The 17,236-nt window shown below is 36.8% G+C and overlaps 1 protein-coding gene across 2 annotated transcripts in view; it reads left to right on the top strand.

Annotated features, from left to right (window-relative positions):
• Nucleotides 1-17,236, top strand: part of LOC114655660 (clathrin heavy chain 1) — a 188,272-nt gene that overhangs the window by 119,747 nt on the left and 51,289 nt on the right. For both annotated transcript variants that reach the window (XM_051931312.1, XM_051931311.1), the window contains exons 7-11: nt 4,331-4,528; nt 5,520-5,720; nt 6,214-6,366; nt 6,507-6,629; nt 8,803-8,940. In XM_051931312.1, coding sequence (XP_051787272.1) covers nt 4,331-4,528; nt 5,520-5,720; nt 6,214-6,366; nt 6,507-6,629; nt 8,803-8,940 — 813 coding nt within the window. The remainder of the gene's footprint in view (nt 1-4,330; nt 4,529-5,519; nt 5,721-6,213; nt 6,367-6,506; nt 6,630-8,802; nt 8,941-17,236) is intronic.

Here is a 17,236-nt window from a genome sequence, read left to right as displayed (position 1 = left end):
TTTGTGACTGTGCTGTCATTATGATAATCGTCTTCGTAGGACCCTGTCAGATTAAAAAGTTTAAAAACTCCTGTAGTAGTGAATTCAAAGGGGAACCACTGCTTGTAGCAAGGTAAGGAGACACACTGTAGACTCTGTGGGGAAACAATCCCCCTGAACCACCCCTACTCTGCGACATTCTTTATACTCCGTGGTGGACAAAACACCAACCCCCACTTTTCTGTGTTGTACTGTAGACTCCATGGGAGACTACCAGTTTAGATGTTCTGGAGATTTTGAAGGGAAAACTGCAGATTGTAGGAAGGAATGGAGGTATGCAGTCATGCACAGCACAGTATGGGTGTGTGATTGTGTGACTGGTGTTGGATGGGCTTTTGTTTTTGCTACAGTACCGTTTGGTACCGGTACTGGGGTCCAAAAACTGGTATCAATACCAAAGTCAAAATTTAAGCACCAGTCCAATACTAACATAGATTTAGGAATTCTCAGGTGAGCAGCTGTTTTTCCCCTGGCGTCTTAAGGGGATCACACTTTTCCTTATTTGAATTGTGTGATGTCTTTCCAATGCTGATAAATGAAAAGGGATTTTCACCTCTGTGCCACCTCATAGTTTATTGAAACAGGAAATCATGGATTATTTCTTGAAAGTTCCTATACTTGTTGATCAACTTAATATAATAATATGAATAGAAATAAATACTTCAGTTAAACTTCATTCACAAGAATTTCTAGGGGTGTCAATAATCTTTGAGAGCAAAATAAAAGTTTAATTTCTCATTTTTGTCAGTGTAAGATTAAGGTAGTTCACCAAAAAGTGAATATTTTATAACCCTTTTACTTGACATTTCCCAATGGTGCCAATAAATACAGAGATATTTGGTCACACAGTGATTCTGTATATTAATGAAGGCTAGATATACAGTAATAAGATACATTACTGTATCGGAATGTTTGGATTTCCCTCTGAGCACTGTTAATCTTGAAATGGAGTTTTATCACACCACCCACCCCGCCATACCTAGGAAACCACTATTAAAAAGTCTAAAACTGTGTAAGAAAACTGATTGGGATACCAGTGAGAAGATAATCACCTTGCAAGATGTCCAAAGTTCACTGAATGAGAAAATGTGCATCAGTTTGTTATAGCAAGAGCTAGGGGTGGGTGATATAGCTTCAAAATTATATCACAATATTTGAAGGAAATTTGCAATAATAATAATTATGATGATCAAGAAAATAATTGAACTGTTTTTTCGGTGATAGCAGCTTGCAGGCAGCAGCATTTATTAATGCAAACAAAATGAAGGGGATTTTCCATTCTTCTTTTCCAATAAGCTACTGTTATTGGTGACAGACTTCCTAATTAGAAGTGTGAATCTATTGCTATAAGGTGCCAGCAGCAGCAGCATTATAGTATAATAGTAGTGACATAACATAAGTCAAATGTAAGCACAAAAATAGCCTAGGTAGTGTTTTCCCTGGAAATCTTAAGTAAAATTATAACAACTGCTTAACACTTTAGGTTAACAACCTTATAACTCTTCAAGAGCTTGCACAATATTGTCACCTAATAAAATTGATGGCAAATTTGCCTTGCATCTTTTTTTTTTTTTTGTGTGATTATCAGCAAATGAGGTAGAATATCAGTGCTAGAACGGTTTCATTACACTAAAAACAATCTTATGGCTGCATTATCTACATGTTATAATAAATATATTACTGACACTATAATTTATTGGCAATGGTCCATGATGACCTGGTATTCATAATGATATGTAGTTAATAATAAAGGCTGTTATATGTGCTCAAGCTAAGATGGAATTAAAGGTTGTTTATTTCGGTTACATTAAATGACAATTCCAAATTAGCCATGTGTTTTATAATTAATTATTGGTTGAAATGGATCAAGTAAGAAAAATCTCTGCCCCTCAGGTGAACTCAAATGGGTAATAAAGCAATTTCAGAAATTTCCTTTGTTTTTCTCCTGTCTTCCAAAGTGATTTCTCCTTGCATTTGTTGAACCTGCTAAAGTCAGTTTCAGGACAGTGGGGAGAAAGAGGACATTCTGACAGTATCAGGTGCAAGGCAGTAGCTGGATCAAACTGTTTGATCAATGTAAAACAAATCCAGTCAACATATACATGATTTTGGTGAATTTAAATGTCACAGTGCCTTTCATTGACACATACTTTGTCACCTTGGCAAGGACAATCGAAAATTGTGCCTTTACATTATTTCGAACATCGAAAGCGTTCTACTTCACTTCTTTATAAAAAAACAAAAAAAAAAAACTGGTGTGCTTTACAAAATATTGCTTATGACCATTAACTCAACCCTAACAATTTTTTTAAAGAGTCTGTGTTTTCATCGGAAATGTTTTTATGTAGCATTTAAAAAGTTGCAGAACAATTTAACTTTCTCGTCTTATTGCCTTCAGTAATATTTGTGTATATTTTAAAGTACTCTGTGTGGACGTGAGCGCATATATGTATACTGTTTAAAGGTGCAGTATGAAATAAAGTACAAGCACAGATTCACATGGATCATAATGGTGTGTCTACAGTCAAGAAGTTCTTAGTAAACAAAACTGCATGAGTGGTGCAGATTGTTTTTATATTTTACTTAAGTCCCTGCAAGCATCTGAATATTCTGACATTCATATATCTTCTAATGTGGTTCTTACTGTTCTACTGCTTAACATTTTCACACCACAGTAACACATGAAAAATGTGGAATTTTGCATATTTATTCCAGTTATTATTTTCTTCACATTTCCATTGTGACTGCATCTGCATGTTGTACCCCCGTTTCCTTTTTTTGGTGGAATTTCCTCCCTTAATTTTATCCAGATGTTGATGGTTAGCAATGAGTAGTGTAGGCACAGGAGCAAACATTGAACTGAAATAGGGAGCAGTTACTTCATTGCCATTTTCCGTTGTCTGTTTATCAAGAAATATTGCTTACAAATGATCAGACAAGTAAATATAACACTCAAGTAATTGCTTCCCTTTGGCATTAAGTGTTTGACTACAATTGAGAGCTAATTCTATAGAAAATAGTGAATTTAAAAATTTAAGAATGATGTACTGATTGTGAGGGTGTGATGCTCCATGCATTGGCACTGCTACACTCGTTCAAATTTTGGGCATCTGTAACATTGCCAAACAGATCAGTAATATAAGGTCAAGGCACAGAAATAAAAAGAAAGCATTTCTGTATCCTAGTGTCATGCATTTCAAATCCTGTGCAGTTCTCTGCAATGATACAGAATTAATATGCACTTTATCGGTTAAAGGTTTTAGAACACCATAGTTTTTCCAGTTTTTCTTTAGATTTAATCAGTTTGAATGATGCAATGAATTATCTAAAATGGTGAAAAGGTTTGCAATAAAGGTATCCTAGAGTTTAGGTTGGCAAAAATTGAAAAATAAAGAAATATCAGAATAGTATATAAATGGGCCTTCTTCAGAGAACACCTAATAGGTTATAACCTTGCAGATATTCTGCAGCAATTAAAGTACATTAAGCCTTCTAAGTTGAAGCAAACAATTTGCACCGGTAACCCAATTTATGCTGAATACTTAAAAACCTTCTCTGTCTTAAAACAGTTACTACTTCATCTAAACTACTGCTTGAACAATATTCCAGTGATAATGGCAAGAAAACAATTAATACTTTAGTTAAGACAGAGCATTGTTACCCTTAGAAATGTAGACCTTTCATTTAAGAAATTAAAAAATCAGTGTCAGTGAGTATGGTGTCCTACACAGTCCAAAGGCAATTGGAAACTGGAAGAGATCTGACAGACCCAAAGTCACAACTCAAGAAGTTTCTGTGGGTCATCAGCTTGTGTGATAGGTGCCTCACAGCAAAACATGAATATAAGTGAATATGTACAGTAATTTCAGTGGCTATAGTTAAGTTATTATTTTGTCTCCAAGTGTCCTGTGATATGGCCTATCACAGAGGGGTCCCCAGGACTGAAATTGGGAGCCACTGCTCAATTATGGTATCTCCACTATTTTGTTCCTTTTTAAGATTAAAAAATGTTTTTTTCTACCAGCTTAATAAGTAGTAAGTGAAAATGTTGTTTTCTTAACCACCCATCAGTAGGAACATGTCCCTTTGCATTCTGTACTAATCTCTTGAATTTTTTTTGGAATGGTATAGATAGTTTGAAGTAATGTCCTCATAAATTGCTGTGTGCGTTATTTTTAACATCTGGAGTGCTTTTTTTTTTTTTACCCAAGCAAATTAATTTCAATACATTTGTACTATATTCTTTAGCTTTGTTGTGTGATCTGACTTTTAACTCCATTATTTCGTACAGGTCTTGTCTGTATGTGTAGAAGAGGAGAATATTATACCTTATATTACTAATGTGCTGCAGAATCCAGACCTTGCACTCCGCATGGCTGTCCGAAACAACTTGGCTGGGGCTGAGGAACTATTTGCCCGCAAGTTTAACAACCTCTTTGCCCAGGGAAACTATTCTGAGGCAGCTAAAGTGGCAGCAAATGCACCAAAGGTATAAATATAGTTTGTAATTGGTAAGCTAAAAATCTATTATCAACCTTTCTGCAAGGAAAATCTCAAAGAATATGAACTGGTTTTCTTTGGAAAAGGAATATAAAAATATCAACTGTAATCCCCTTCTCCAGTGATACTTAGACCAGTTCTTATTATATGATTTATTATTTTGTTGTCTTTAACTTTAAACGTTTAATCTTTAACGCAATAATAAGGTTGACTGAAAAAAATTAGCCAGTCAGTCTTTATTTTATGTAGTAGCAGTTGTGGATTATGGCATAACAGATGCCGTATTTAAAAAATAAATAAATAAAAAAAATCTAATTCTATTCCAACCATGCTTTGTTTGGCAACTCTCTTTAATTCTTTTATTAAGTTTGCTTGCACTGAGAAATACTTTTAATATTTATTTTTTCTAAAGTCAAGATTGCCTTTTGCATCCCATAATATGATGTACCAAATCCTTGCGGTGGTCACAGGGATAAAGTAGCATTTATTCAATCAATTAATGCAAAAATTATGCACATTTAAAAAAAAAAAAAAAAAAAAAAAATCTTAGACCAAGCCATTCCTTTTCCAGCAGAATAAAAAGAAGTCACTTTTATAATTATATATTGCCAGGATTTCATACTGAACAATCTTTTGCGCATGTTTTTCTAATGAACAATATGCTATTTTTGATAGCAGTTGATGATAATGTATACCACAGTGTTTTCATTGATGATAGCATTTGTACTTCAGCCCAGATCTTTAGCATGCTTCCCTCACACTACTACTGTTTCTTTTTTTCCCTCCTTGTAGAACAGTATTGCTCGTAGAATAATTAATTTGTACTGTATTAACATCTTCTCACTTTTTCTAATGTGCATGATATGCCTCTCCCTCCTCATGAACTTCAGCAGTGTTTCTGCCCAGAGGCTCATAGTTAATTTGAGAGACCTTTATAAACAATTATGTGTGCGTCTAACAGTATGTATTTATATATGTAGGGAATACTTCGCACTCCTGATACTATTAGACGTTTCCAAAGTGTCCCTGCACAGCCTGGACAGACTTCACCTTTGCTTCAGTACTTTGGAATCTTGCTTGATCAGGGACAGCTAAATAAATTTGAGTCTCTAGAACTCTGCCGTCCAGTTCTTCAGCAGGGTCGAAAGCAGCTGCTGGAAAAATGGCTGAAAGAAGACAAAGTGAGTAATTGGCCCTATGATATGTGCGTTAACTAAGGCATTTGCTTGGGTTAGCCATTTTAAATCTTAATTGTTAAACTCATATTAATAAAAAATTGTTTAGAATATTTAGGTTCAGTATTTTCCCATTATGATTTGAAGTGTTTAGTTTTCTAATTGATATTGATGTCATGCTGAATCTTATCATTTATATTTTTTCATTTACATTTGCATGTACAGTATTGTAGTTACTGTTTGTCTCTTTATTACTACATGGCAAACTCTACATAATGCCTAACTATGCATATTAAAATGCAAGTTTTGCCTGTCAATGTGCAGTGGAGAAAAATAATACATTTCTGACTGGGTTTAGGGTAAAGTGAGTAGCAACCATAATGTAATTAATTATATTTATTTCTATAGCACTCTTCTAGGTACACAAAGAATTTTACATTACTATGAAAGATTTTTAACATTTTGCTAAAATATCTTCACGGATTTTTTTTTTTGGCAGTTGGAATGCTCAGAAGAACTTGGTGATCTTGTGAAATCTGTAGACCCAACTCTTGCTCTTAGTGTCTATCTCAGAGCAAATGTTCCCAACAAAGTTATCCAGTGCTTTGCTGAAACTGGACAGTTCCAAAAAATTGTCCTTTATGCAAAAAAGGTAAAGAAAAATTTAGTAATGTAGATTTTCTTTTAACACTCCATCCATTTATTTTGTATGATTTTTATTGATTGTTTATAGTAATTTGAAAATTTGTAAGTTTTTCTTCCCCCAAGTATGTATTTTATGATTTACTTTAGGTTGGATATACTCCTGACTGGATTTTCTTGCTGCGTAATGTTATGAGGATAAGTCCAGAGCAAGGCTTGCAATTTTCCCAGATGTTAGTGCAAGATGAAGAACCTCTGGCAGACATCACGCAGGTGAGTGTCACTTTGCTTGTTACATCAGCATCATAAGAATTCAAAATAAACAAAGCAGCTTTTAATTGTTCAAAGTATTATGAATATTTTGGCCTTGTCCACACGAATGTATTTTCATTTAAAATCGCATATATTTGTGTACGTTTTTGCCACACTACCCTGTTGTTGGTGTACTGACAAGAGACAACTTCCTATTATGTACGTAACAGTACAAGCAGGCTTGCTATTGAGAATGAATGGGAATAACGAGGGGCGGTTCACCACCCACCCACAGTCACCTCCACTACAGTATGCAGCCTGCAGCGTGCGTCCGCCCACTGAGAACGATCACAGTGCGGCCAAAGGCATGTAATGAATCGCCCACCACCGCCCCCATTCAACAGGCAGCCACCCGAAGCACACCACAATGCTAACCCCCGCCGCCCCGTTCACCCTCAGTGGCCTCCGTTCAGGCAAAACCGGGTCACCGCTTGCAGCATTACCAGCCGCCCCCCAAAAATGATTCGGCGGGAGCTGTGTGTAGTGGGCGGGCAGTGAAACGCCCTACACCGCTCCATCCAGCCTGCGTCCAGTCAAGAGCAGTAGCTGCGGCGGCGTAGTGGGAGGACAGCGAACCACCCCATTAAGCCTCCATCCTGCACACGAGTGATAGCTGTGGCCCCAGTGACTATGGACCACGGGTCACCGCTCGCTTGCCGCTGGGAGCCGCCCGAGGGACACTACACTGCGCGAGCAGGAAAATCGCACCCCTCCAGCCACAACTTGCAGTGTCCTCCGGCCAAAGATGACGGAACGGCAGTTAATGAGGCACATATCGGGTGTCCGTAACCTGGGGACTACCTGTACATGCATTACTGGAGGTGTTGCGCAGGGGCTCTTTTTCACTGCTACACTGCTAAATAGGCATGCAGCGGAGTACATGAGGTAGTGGAGGTATGCGCGGTGAAAATGGACAGAGAACATTCTGAAACTGAAGCTGTAGCAGACGATAAAGTTGAACATGATGACATAGAAGAACTTTTGCCGAAAAAAAGTAGTCACGTCCGTTGCCTGGAGATACTTTGATTTTAAAAGGTCGGATGTGGACCATTATGTTCAAATCTGTGAATACTGTTTCTATACTACTGGATAATACTGCAAGCCAAGTTGTACTTGTTTATTTTTTTTCAATACAGTGTAATGTACCTGGGTACTGTGTAATAGTGTGACGACATGTTGACTTTATTCTCGACATTTATACTTTATTCTCGCCGTTTGTCAAGATTAAAATCGACATGTTGACTTTATTCTCGTAATTTCTTGAAAACTATCACTTTATGGCGCCATGCAAACCTGTATTAATACTTGTGTGCACATTAAAATGTTTTTTTTTTTTTTGTACAATGTACAATTCTCATGACAGTGGAATAGGTTATTTTTAGCCAGTCTACTGCAATAATTGCAGTGGAAAATGTGGTTAACATCCACTCCTGCATGGGAAAAAATTACCATTGAATACCGTGAAACCAGTATAATTTCGAAAAATACCGTGATACAGAATTTTGGTCATACTGCCCAGCACTAACACAGACTCTTCAAGGAGTTTGCTGCTGATGTGTGCATGCCCAGTGTAGGCAAAGGTCTGCATCATATGCATTTTTGGTGTTTCAGTATGGACAAGAATCCTATTGAAAATGATGTGAAAACTTCAGTGTAGGCAGCGATCGTTTTAGTCTAAAAACTCTTTTTAAATGAAAGTGTGGTAGTGTTGGTCTTGCTTTAAACACAATATAACCTTTATAACTCTAAACTGATAGTATTTCTCAAAGTATAAAGACTTGATTCTTGAGGTTTCATAATTTAGATGCTAATGACACTCATAACCAATGAAGGTAGGATTCGTTAGGCTATGTGTTATATTCAGAACATTTGTGCTTGTCACCTTAATCACTGTATAATTTTGAAAATTGAATGTTAATTTTCATCTGGCTTTTTGCAGTGCTGGTGTAATTTTACATTTCTTATTGGTTCATGTTACATATTCCCAGTAACTGATCAGAAGTTGTTGGGGACAGTGTTTCTGAATCCTTGTGATCTTGATTAAATTGATTATAAAATGGATTGATGGGATGGCACTTTATGCAATGTGATGGAAAATATGAAGATAAACTTTATTTGCTTTTCATTTTCTTAGATAGTTGATGTTTTCATGGAATACAACCTGATTCAGCAGTGCACTTCTTTCTTACTTGATGCTTTAAAAAACAATCGTCCATCTGAAGGTCCACTTCAAACCCGCCTGTTAGAGATGAACCTTATGCATGCTCCACAGGTATGTGACAGTAAATTATTTTATTTTTCCCATTTTTGTTTATTAGCAATAATATTTTTTTCTTTTAAATAACTGGTCAGAAAATGTGGCATGAATTAGTTTGATGGTGGTGTAGTACTTGTATTAGTATATTACAGTGTGTAAGGTAGTTATAGTAGAGATATACTGTAGTGGTATATTAAGGAATGGGGAAGGGGTAGGTTTCTAATATATCATTAGACATTTTTTAAGGTCTTAGTCACAGACATTCACAAAACCTAATGAGCTTTCCATAAAAAGGTCATATTGACAAATTAAAGAAAAATGCATGTTTAAATGTTTATAGCAGTATTATTTATTTTATTAAATAAGAATAAGAGAATCTGTGTTTGCATGTGTGTCATGGATAAGAGAAAATACTTGCTATAATAATATATTTCATATATTGTGATTATATTTAAAATACTTGCTATAACTATTTTTCATATATTGATTGTATTTAAGTGAACTCTGAGCAGTGTAATATTGACTGACCCTAGTACAGCAAACTTAGTTTTGCATATGCTTGTTATTGTAAACAATATGAACTCCATTACAGCTAAAGTTACAAGAGAGAGCTGTTTCACAAAAATCACAATACATGCAGTGTAAGAAAGAAGGAGCTAATATGCGCAGACACACGTCTAATTTTTTATAGTGTCAGTTTTGGTTTTCCTTATGCCATCATGTGGTTTGTTTGAAATAATGAGAGAACTGGATGCATGCGTCTTCCTTTTTCTTGTGTTACAGCAAGAAGCACTAATTGAAAAATAATGATATTATGAGAAGTACTTCTTGGGCCATGTATTAAATAATATACAAATTTTGCATTTGTTTCTCTTTATTTTATGATCTAATACCAGTTTATTCAAAGCTGAATGTGTTAAATGAGCATAAGTTGATCTATTGTGTTTCTTTCTAAAGCAATATTTGAACATATAAATCCAATATATTTTTTTTACGTTTGAGCTCTCCCTATTAGTTTTTGATTTGTCTGTGTCTAATGTTGATTTAGTCATAACTATATTGAATTTGCAATACTGCTTTGATAATTTAACTCGACCACTATAGTTGTACAAATAACATGGGTTTATGTATATAGCCCTTAGAAAGTTTTTTAAATTTTATGCAAAAAATACTTTCTACCTATTAGTCTAAATAACTCCTCATCATGACTCACAAATAAAGGGTTATGCTCATTGGAGGATGCATTTTTGGGAGTGTTATGTAAGAACATAGGAGCATAAGGAGGTTAATAAACAAGAGAAAACTATTCAAGTTCATTCAGATGTATTTTAATGCCTTAAAGATACTTTCCTTAAGTACTACTTTGAGGTGCTTCCTTTGTTTTGTCTTGAATGTGCTTTTCTTTAACCGGTAATGTCGTGTATGAGTTTCATTGTTTAAATATAAATTGTTTTTTTTTTTCTATATATATTGTGTTAATTTCTTTGGCTACAGTTTAAATTGCTTGTTCAGAACAAAAGCCTTAAGAAATGAGTTTGTCAGAAAAGATCTGTTTTGGGTACATATGTAATCTGTGTCTCTCAAGTGCACATAAAGTAGAAGACTCCAGAAATACACATTTTGATACATCCCACTTTTGTGAAAATACTGAGGCAGAGTATTCATAATGGTGGAAGTCATGTTTAGAAATACTGGACATATTCAGTTGCTTGTTATGGACTTTAATCCTAGAATCTCGCTACTTTCCCAAGTTATATCCAACATAATATCCGGGTATGTACATTTGTAAACATCCCTTTCAGTAAATGCATGAAATGCACAGAAGTAACCTTGCTATCAGAGAAGTCTTTTTTTTTTTTCTCCCCTAAAGTAAGGAAGTTTTGAGGTAAGTTAGTTATGCTTGTTAATCATAGCACTAGAAGAAGGAGGAAGGAAGAAGGTTGGGAGCATGCGCTGATTACTGCACTTTGTCACACCCACCACATGGCAAACCACCCAGATTGAAATCCAAGTGCAGCCATGCAACGGGTGTGACACCTCAGCATCACACTGAATAGTGTGAGATTTTTTTTTTTTTTTTTTTTACAGTGGCTGCAGTAGCAATCCTGTCACCAACCCCCAAGTTTTCCCTGCAAGTTGGAGGGCCTGCTTGTAGGGCTGGATGCAGATTAGTGTCATACCCAGGACGGAGCAATTCCAGGTTAAGGGCCTTGCTCAGGGGCCTGACAGAATAGAGTCACTTCTGGCATTTATGGGATTTGAACTGGCAACCTACTGATTGCCAGCACAGATCCCTAGCCTCAGAGCCACAACTCTGCCCACTAGAGAGTGGTGACATATTTTATGTTGATTAGCACTGGCAAATAAAAATTTCACTGTACTTTGTACATATTTTGAACCGATTAATGTATGTTGTCCACCTTGGTTTGAAAAAAAAGTCCATTACTTTCAATGTTACTGATTGCTGAGTTGATTTAAGTTTAAGCTGATGTCACATTATGCAACCTTTTCGTGGGGCATGTCAGTTTTACTGATTGCAGTCACCAGTTTCTTTCTCTGCACCATGTAACATTGAGTAAAAATAGCAGCACTTGTCACATTTACCGATTGAGCACTGATCTTCAAACACAGGTGTGCTCGCCTCTTTTTATGATAGCCAATAGCATGTTGCGTGACAGAGTGGTGCTTTGCAATGGGTTAACTGCTGCAGTGAGTTCAGCAACAATCTCAGCCCTTTGTTTTTTCCATTCTGTTATGGTAAGTAAAATATGAGGTATTAGACACAAACTTCTTTTGTGCTTGTGTGGCTCAAAACTCGCATATTCCTTGTTCTTCATTGCAACATTCTGCATTGTACTTCATTTGGTTATCAGCTCTCCTGTGTACACAAGCCCGCACCTGCAACTAATGGGAAAATCAAGCAAAGATTGCAGACTAGTTGGTCTTAGTTGCTAGCCATACTTTAGACCTATTGAAGTAATACTTTTTTTTTTTTTTTTTTAAATGTTACTTACCCATGTATATTGTAGTGGTAACCGAGAATTTTTTTACCCTCATGTGTTCATGGAAAAATTACATATTGAAGATTCAAACTCAACAGAATCCTGTGGTGACTAGTTCTGGACAGTGGGAAATAATTTGATAATTAATGGATTAAAGAATAATAAAAATTATGTAACTCGTGTTGCATAATCCACATGTTCGTTATCCATTCATATTGTTAAAACATGCAAAATATGCACAAATTTATGCTAAAATGAATTCTGTGTTGAATGTCGGCAAGAAAGATGGAATTCCAAGAATACTGTTCTAGTCTGTCAGTCACTGAAGAGCACAAGTTTCTTTGGCTTGTAAATTATGTGAGTTATAACTGCAGCTTTCCATGTTAGCTCCAAAGTCATCTAATAAGCATCATTTATGAATTGTGTCTCTAGCTTTTTTGTGGTGTTTATACACTTTTTCACATTTCTGTGAACTATCATTTACCCCACATGCAAAAAAAAAAAAAAGAGAAAAGAGTCTGGGTCAGTTGCAGTGTGCTAAGAGCAAGGGATGATGCCATGCTGATTTGGTCTTAGTATATTCAGTATTTATAGTAATAGTCTAACTTTTCGATTTAGTGATGTTGCAGTGTGACCCTGAGCTGCAAACTCTGCTGCAGTGGATCAGAACTAAGACAAAGGGCAGCGTAATTTTTGAAGGGGGACAGAATTGTGTACTAACTTAGACCTCCTCGTTAGGAGGTTTAATGGACTTAGTATGGTAGGTAATTTTACGGAGTGGCACAATGATAGTGCTGTTGTCTTGCACTTAGGAGACCAGGGACCATTTTGTGGGTCCTCTCTGCATGTCCTCCTCATGTCTTCATGAGTTTTCTCTGTATTCTCTGTTTTCCTCCCCCTTCCAAAGATACAGTGCATCTGGAAAGTATTCACAGTGCATCACTTTTTCCACATTTTGCTATGTTACAGCCTTATTCCAAAATGGATTAAATTCATTTTTTTCCTCAGAATTCTACATACAACACCCCATAATGACAACGTGAAAAAAGTTTACTTGAGGTTTTTGCAAATTTATTAAAAATAAAAAAACTGAGAGAGCACATGTACATAAGTATTCACAGCCTTTGCCATGAAGCTCAGAATTGAGCTCCGGTGCATCCTGTTTCCCCTGATCATTCTTGATGTTTCTGCAGCTTAATTGGAGTCCACCTGTGGTAAATTCAGTTGATTGGACATCATTTGGAAAGGCACACACCTGTCTATATAAGGTCCCACAGTTGACAGTTCATGTAAGAGCACAAACCAAGCATGAAGTCAAAGGAATTGTCTGTAGACCTTCGAGACAGGATTGTCTCGAGGCACAAATCTGGGGAAGGTTAGAGAAAAATTTCTGCTGCTTTGCAGGTCCCAATGAGCACAGTGGCCTCCATCATCCATAAATTGAAGAAGTTTGAAACCACCAGGACTCTTTCTAGAGCTGGTCGGCCATCTAAACTGAACGATCGGGGGAGAAGGGCCTTAGTCAGGGAGGTGACCAAGAACCCGATGGTCACTCTGTCAGAGCTCCAGAGGTCCTCTGTGGAGAGAGGAGAACCTTGCAGAAGGACAATCATCTCTGCAGCAATCCACCAAATGGGTCTGTATGGTAGAGTGGCCAGATGGAAGCCACTCCTTAGTAAAAGGCACATGGCAGCTCGCCTGGAGTTTGCCAAAAGGCACCTGAAGGACTCTCAGACCATGAAAAAGAAAATTCTCTGGTCTGATGAGACAAAGATTGAACTCTTTGGTGTGAATGCCAGGCATCACGTTTGGAGGAAACCAGGCACCGCTCATCACCAGGCCAATACCATCCTTACAGTGAAACATGGTGGTGGCAGCATCATGCTGTGGGGATGTTTTTCAGCGGCAGGAACTGGTAGTCATGATAAAGGGAAAGATGACTGCAGCAATGTACAGAGACATCCTGGATGAAAACCTGCTCCAGAGCGCTCTTGACCTCAGACTGGGGTGACGGTTCATTTTTCAGCAGGATAACGACCCTAAGCACACAGCCAAGATATCAAAGGAGTGGCTTCAGGACAACTCTGTGAATGTCCTTGAGTGGCCCAGCCAGAGCCCAGACTTGAATCCGATTGAACATCTCTGGAGAGATCTTAAAATGGCTGTGCACCGACGCTTCCCATCCAACCTGACGGAGCTTGAGAGGTGCTGCAAAGAGGAATGGGCGAAACTGGCCAAGGATAGGTGTGCCAAGCTTGTGGCATCATATTCAAAAAGACTTGAGGCTGTAATTGCTGCCAAAGGTGCATCGACAAAGTATTGAGCAAAGGCTGTGAATACTTATGTACATATGATTTGTCAGTTTTTTTTATTTTTAATAAATTTGCAAAAACCTCAAATAAACTTTTTTCACATTGTCATTATGGGGTGTTGTGTGTAGAATTCTGAGGAAAAAAATTAATCCATTTTGGAATGAGGCTGTAACATAACATAATGTGGAAAAAGTGATGTGCTGTGAATACTTTCCGGATGCACTGTATACAGGTTAGGTTGATTAGCAACAATTGTCCTGTTTGTGTGTATGTTTACATTTACTTACTTGGCTGACACCTTTATCCAAGGCAACTTACAAAATTTATGATGGAGTTGATTACATCTCTTTCGATTTTCCAACTGGAGCATAGGCAGGTCAAGTGCTTATGGCCACACATGTGCATGTATACGTATATTCACCCTGTGATGGACTGGCGCCCTTACCAAGTGAACCTAAGTGGACTTAGATGATGGTACATGAAAACGCCATTTCAAAAATATGAAACACATTTTATAGTTACATTTTAAATAAAGTATAGCATGGCACTAAATTAATGCCATAGAAAAAAGACAAGCACTACATGGAAATGTTTATTTTGTGTAATATATGAAATAGAAAATTATGCAATATCAAATACTGTATTTAAACATTAATCTTCAGCAATGGCTGAAGTGGAACCAAACAAGTACCAGTACTTTGTTTTTGTCAGCTTCTTGGTGGTCCTTTTGATTTCCTTTGCAAATTTTACATGATGTCTTAATAGAGTGCTTCATAAGAGTTTTAGGTACTATGATATATGTACATTAGATCAGACAGTCTGGAGTTTTGGGGCGTCCCCTTCAAGGTTATAGCGGGAGATGCCGGTATGCCATAGCAGTACATAACAGTTCATTTCAAGCCCTCGGTGTTCCTAATTTCAATGCTGTATTCCTTTGGAGTGTTGTGGGGATATCTTTGTAGGTGTTCCTCAGCTCTGAAATCTCTTACAGTATGTTTTATATTGAGCTTGTGCTCTTACAGAAAGACTGCTCTGCGATTAGACATTCTTTACAGATACTGTTGTACATCCTATCAAATATTTTATGTGCACTGGTGACTGTTGGATTAATTCAGTTATTGGTAAAAGCAGGGTATATAATGAAAACTTTCGTTATTTATGTATCTGGGAAATGAGTTACAGTAAGAGAATTATGTTTCAGATACGATTCTGTAACATGTACCCCTCATTGATATTATTTTCCATAAGAATAATGATTTCAAGACCTTTTGATAGGCTTAAAGACAGTTAAAATGTAAAAAAAAAAAAAAAAAAATTTGATCTCTGCCCTGCGGATAACACAAACTCAATTTTTGGATCTATTTTGGAATCAAAAATGTTTCCGCTCATACTCGAGCATATAAAGTAATTCATAACATAACCATTTACATAGTTTCTTTAGAAATTTCTAAAAAAGTCTTAATGACATCTGGAGCTGGCTGGAAATTATTAGGGATAAGAGACTTATTTTAGGAGTATTATGGACCCCAAACCCACAGTCAGTCATTTTAATACTCATGTTTTTAATAAATTTATAAGGCAAGTTTAGAGCGGAATGATAAATGGGGGGCTTCAACTACCCAAATTTTAACTGGACTGATCTTGCAAATAGGGGGAGTACAAGAGCAGGAGTTTTTACATGTAATCAGTGACTGTTTAACGTGGTATGTTAAAGCATCAGTGCAGGGGCAAATGTATATTGTAATAACCAGGATAGAATTCAAATTGCAGAGGTGGTTGAACCACTAGGATGATGTCGCCTTAATATAATACAATTCTCAGTATTTTGGAAGAAGACAGATGCATAGACTAACACTGTTAAGTTTAACTTTGGCAGGTTAAATGTTAAACAGATGAAGCAACGTCTTAAAGAGATAAACTGGGATAAGCTTTTAAGTGTGGAAACAGCTTAGTAGCTGTGAAGAGGTTTTTAAATGTTTTACATGTAATGCAGGACAGGTACATCCTAAAATTTAAAATTAATAGGAAATTAAAGATTACCATTAAGAAGGATATAATGGAAGCTCAAAGGCAGTTGCAGATGGATATTGCAAAATACGATCCAAGGAGATTTCCGTATTTAGTAGTAAAATAATAAGTCAAGAAGGTTAAATGTATTAAAAGTAGTAAGAGAGAATTAAAATATACAGACAGTGAAATAAATAGCAAATTCCCTAAACTTGTATTTGGCTCAAGTTATTACATGTAAGGAGAGTGGATAACCTCCCAGAGGGAGAAGTACTTGTTTAGAAAAATAGGCTGAAATCTAGCTGATCAGTAGGACTAGATAGCATTTATCCTTGATTGCTTTAGGAGCATAGTGAGTACATATATAAATCCTTAATGTATATTTTTAGGAAGTCATGGAGCACTGAGGAAATTCCTAAGCACCACAAATTGTCAAATATTATCCTGTTATACAGAGTGGGGCAGAAATAACTCCCACATTTCAAAGGGGGATTGAAAAAAAATGGTACGAGGTATCACCAAAAACTTTTTATTTCCCAAATGTAGATATAAAAAAGTTTTTTTACTTTAAGTTTTAAAAACTATATCGTCCAAATGGTGGCCTTGACGGCTGATATACATTTGGAGCCGTTCTTGGAAGTTTTCCATCACTCTCACTAGCATGTCGGACGAAATTTCTTCAGTTTCTTCTTGAATGGCCTCCTTTAGTTGGTCCAAGGACTGAGGACGATGTTTGAAAACCTCTGCCTTGAGGTACCCCCTTCAGTGCAGATCCTGTTGCCCTTACTCTTTGAACCCACAGCAAAATCGTTTTCTGGTCTGGAACACTTTCATTAGCACGTAAACGGAACCGCGTGCGATACACCCTCTGCGTCACAGTTACAGATTCGCCATTTTTGAAAAAAGCCTCCACTACAAAGCCTTGATGCTCACCCGACCACAGCATGGTGAAGACTGAAAACTTTATTGTGTACCCTACCTAACGGAACA

Source organism: Erpetoichthys calabaricus, chromosome 8, assembly GCF_900747795.2.
Source record: "Erpetoichthys calabaricus chromosome 8, fErpCal1.3, whole genome shotgun sequence".
NCBI lineage: Eukaryota > Metazoa > Chordata > Cladistia > Polypteriformes > Polypteridae > Erpetoichthys > Erpetoichthys calabaricus.
Note: the sequence above shows the minus strand (reverse complement) of the source record. Positions and strands in the feature narration are given on the sequence as shown.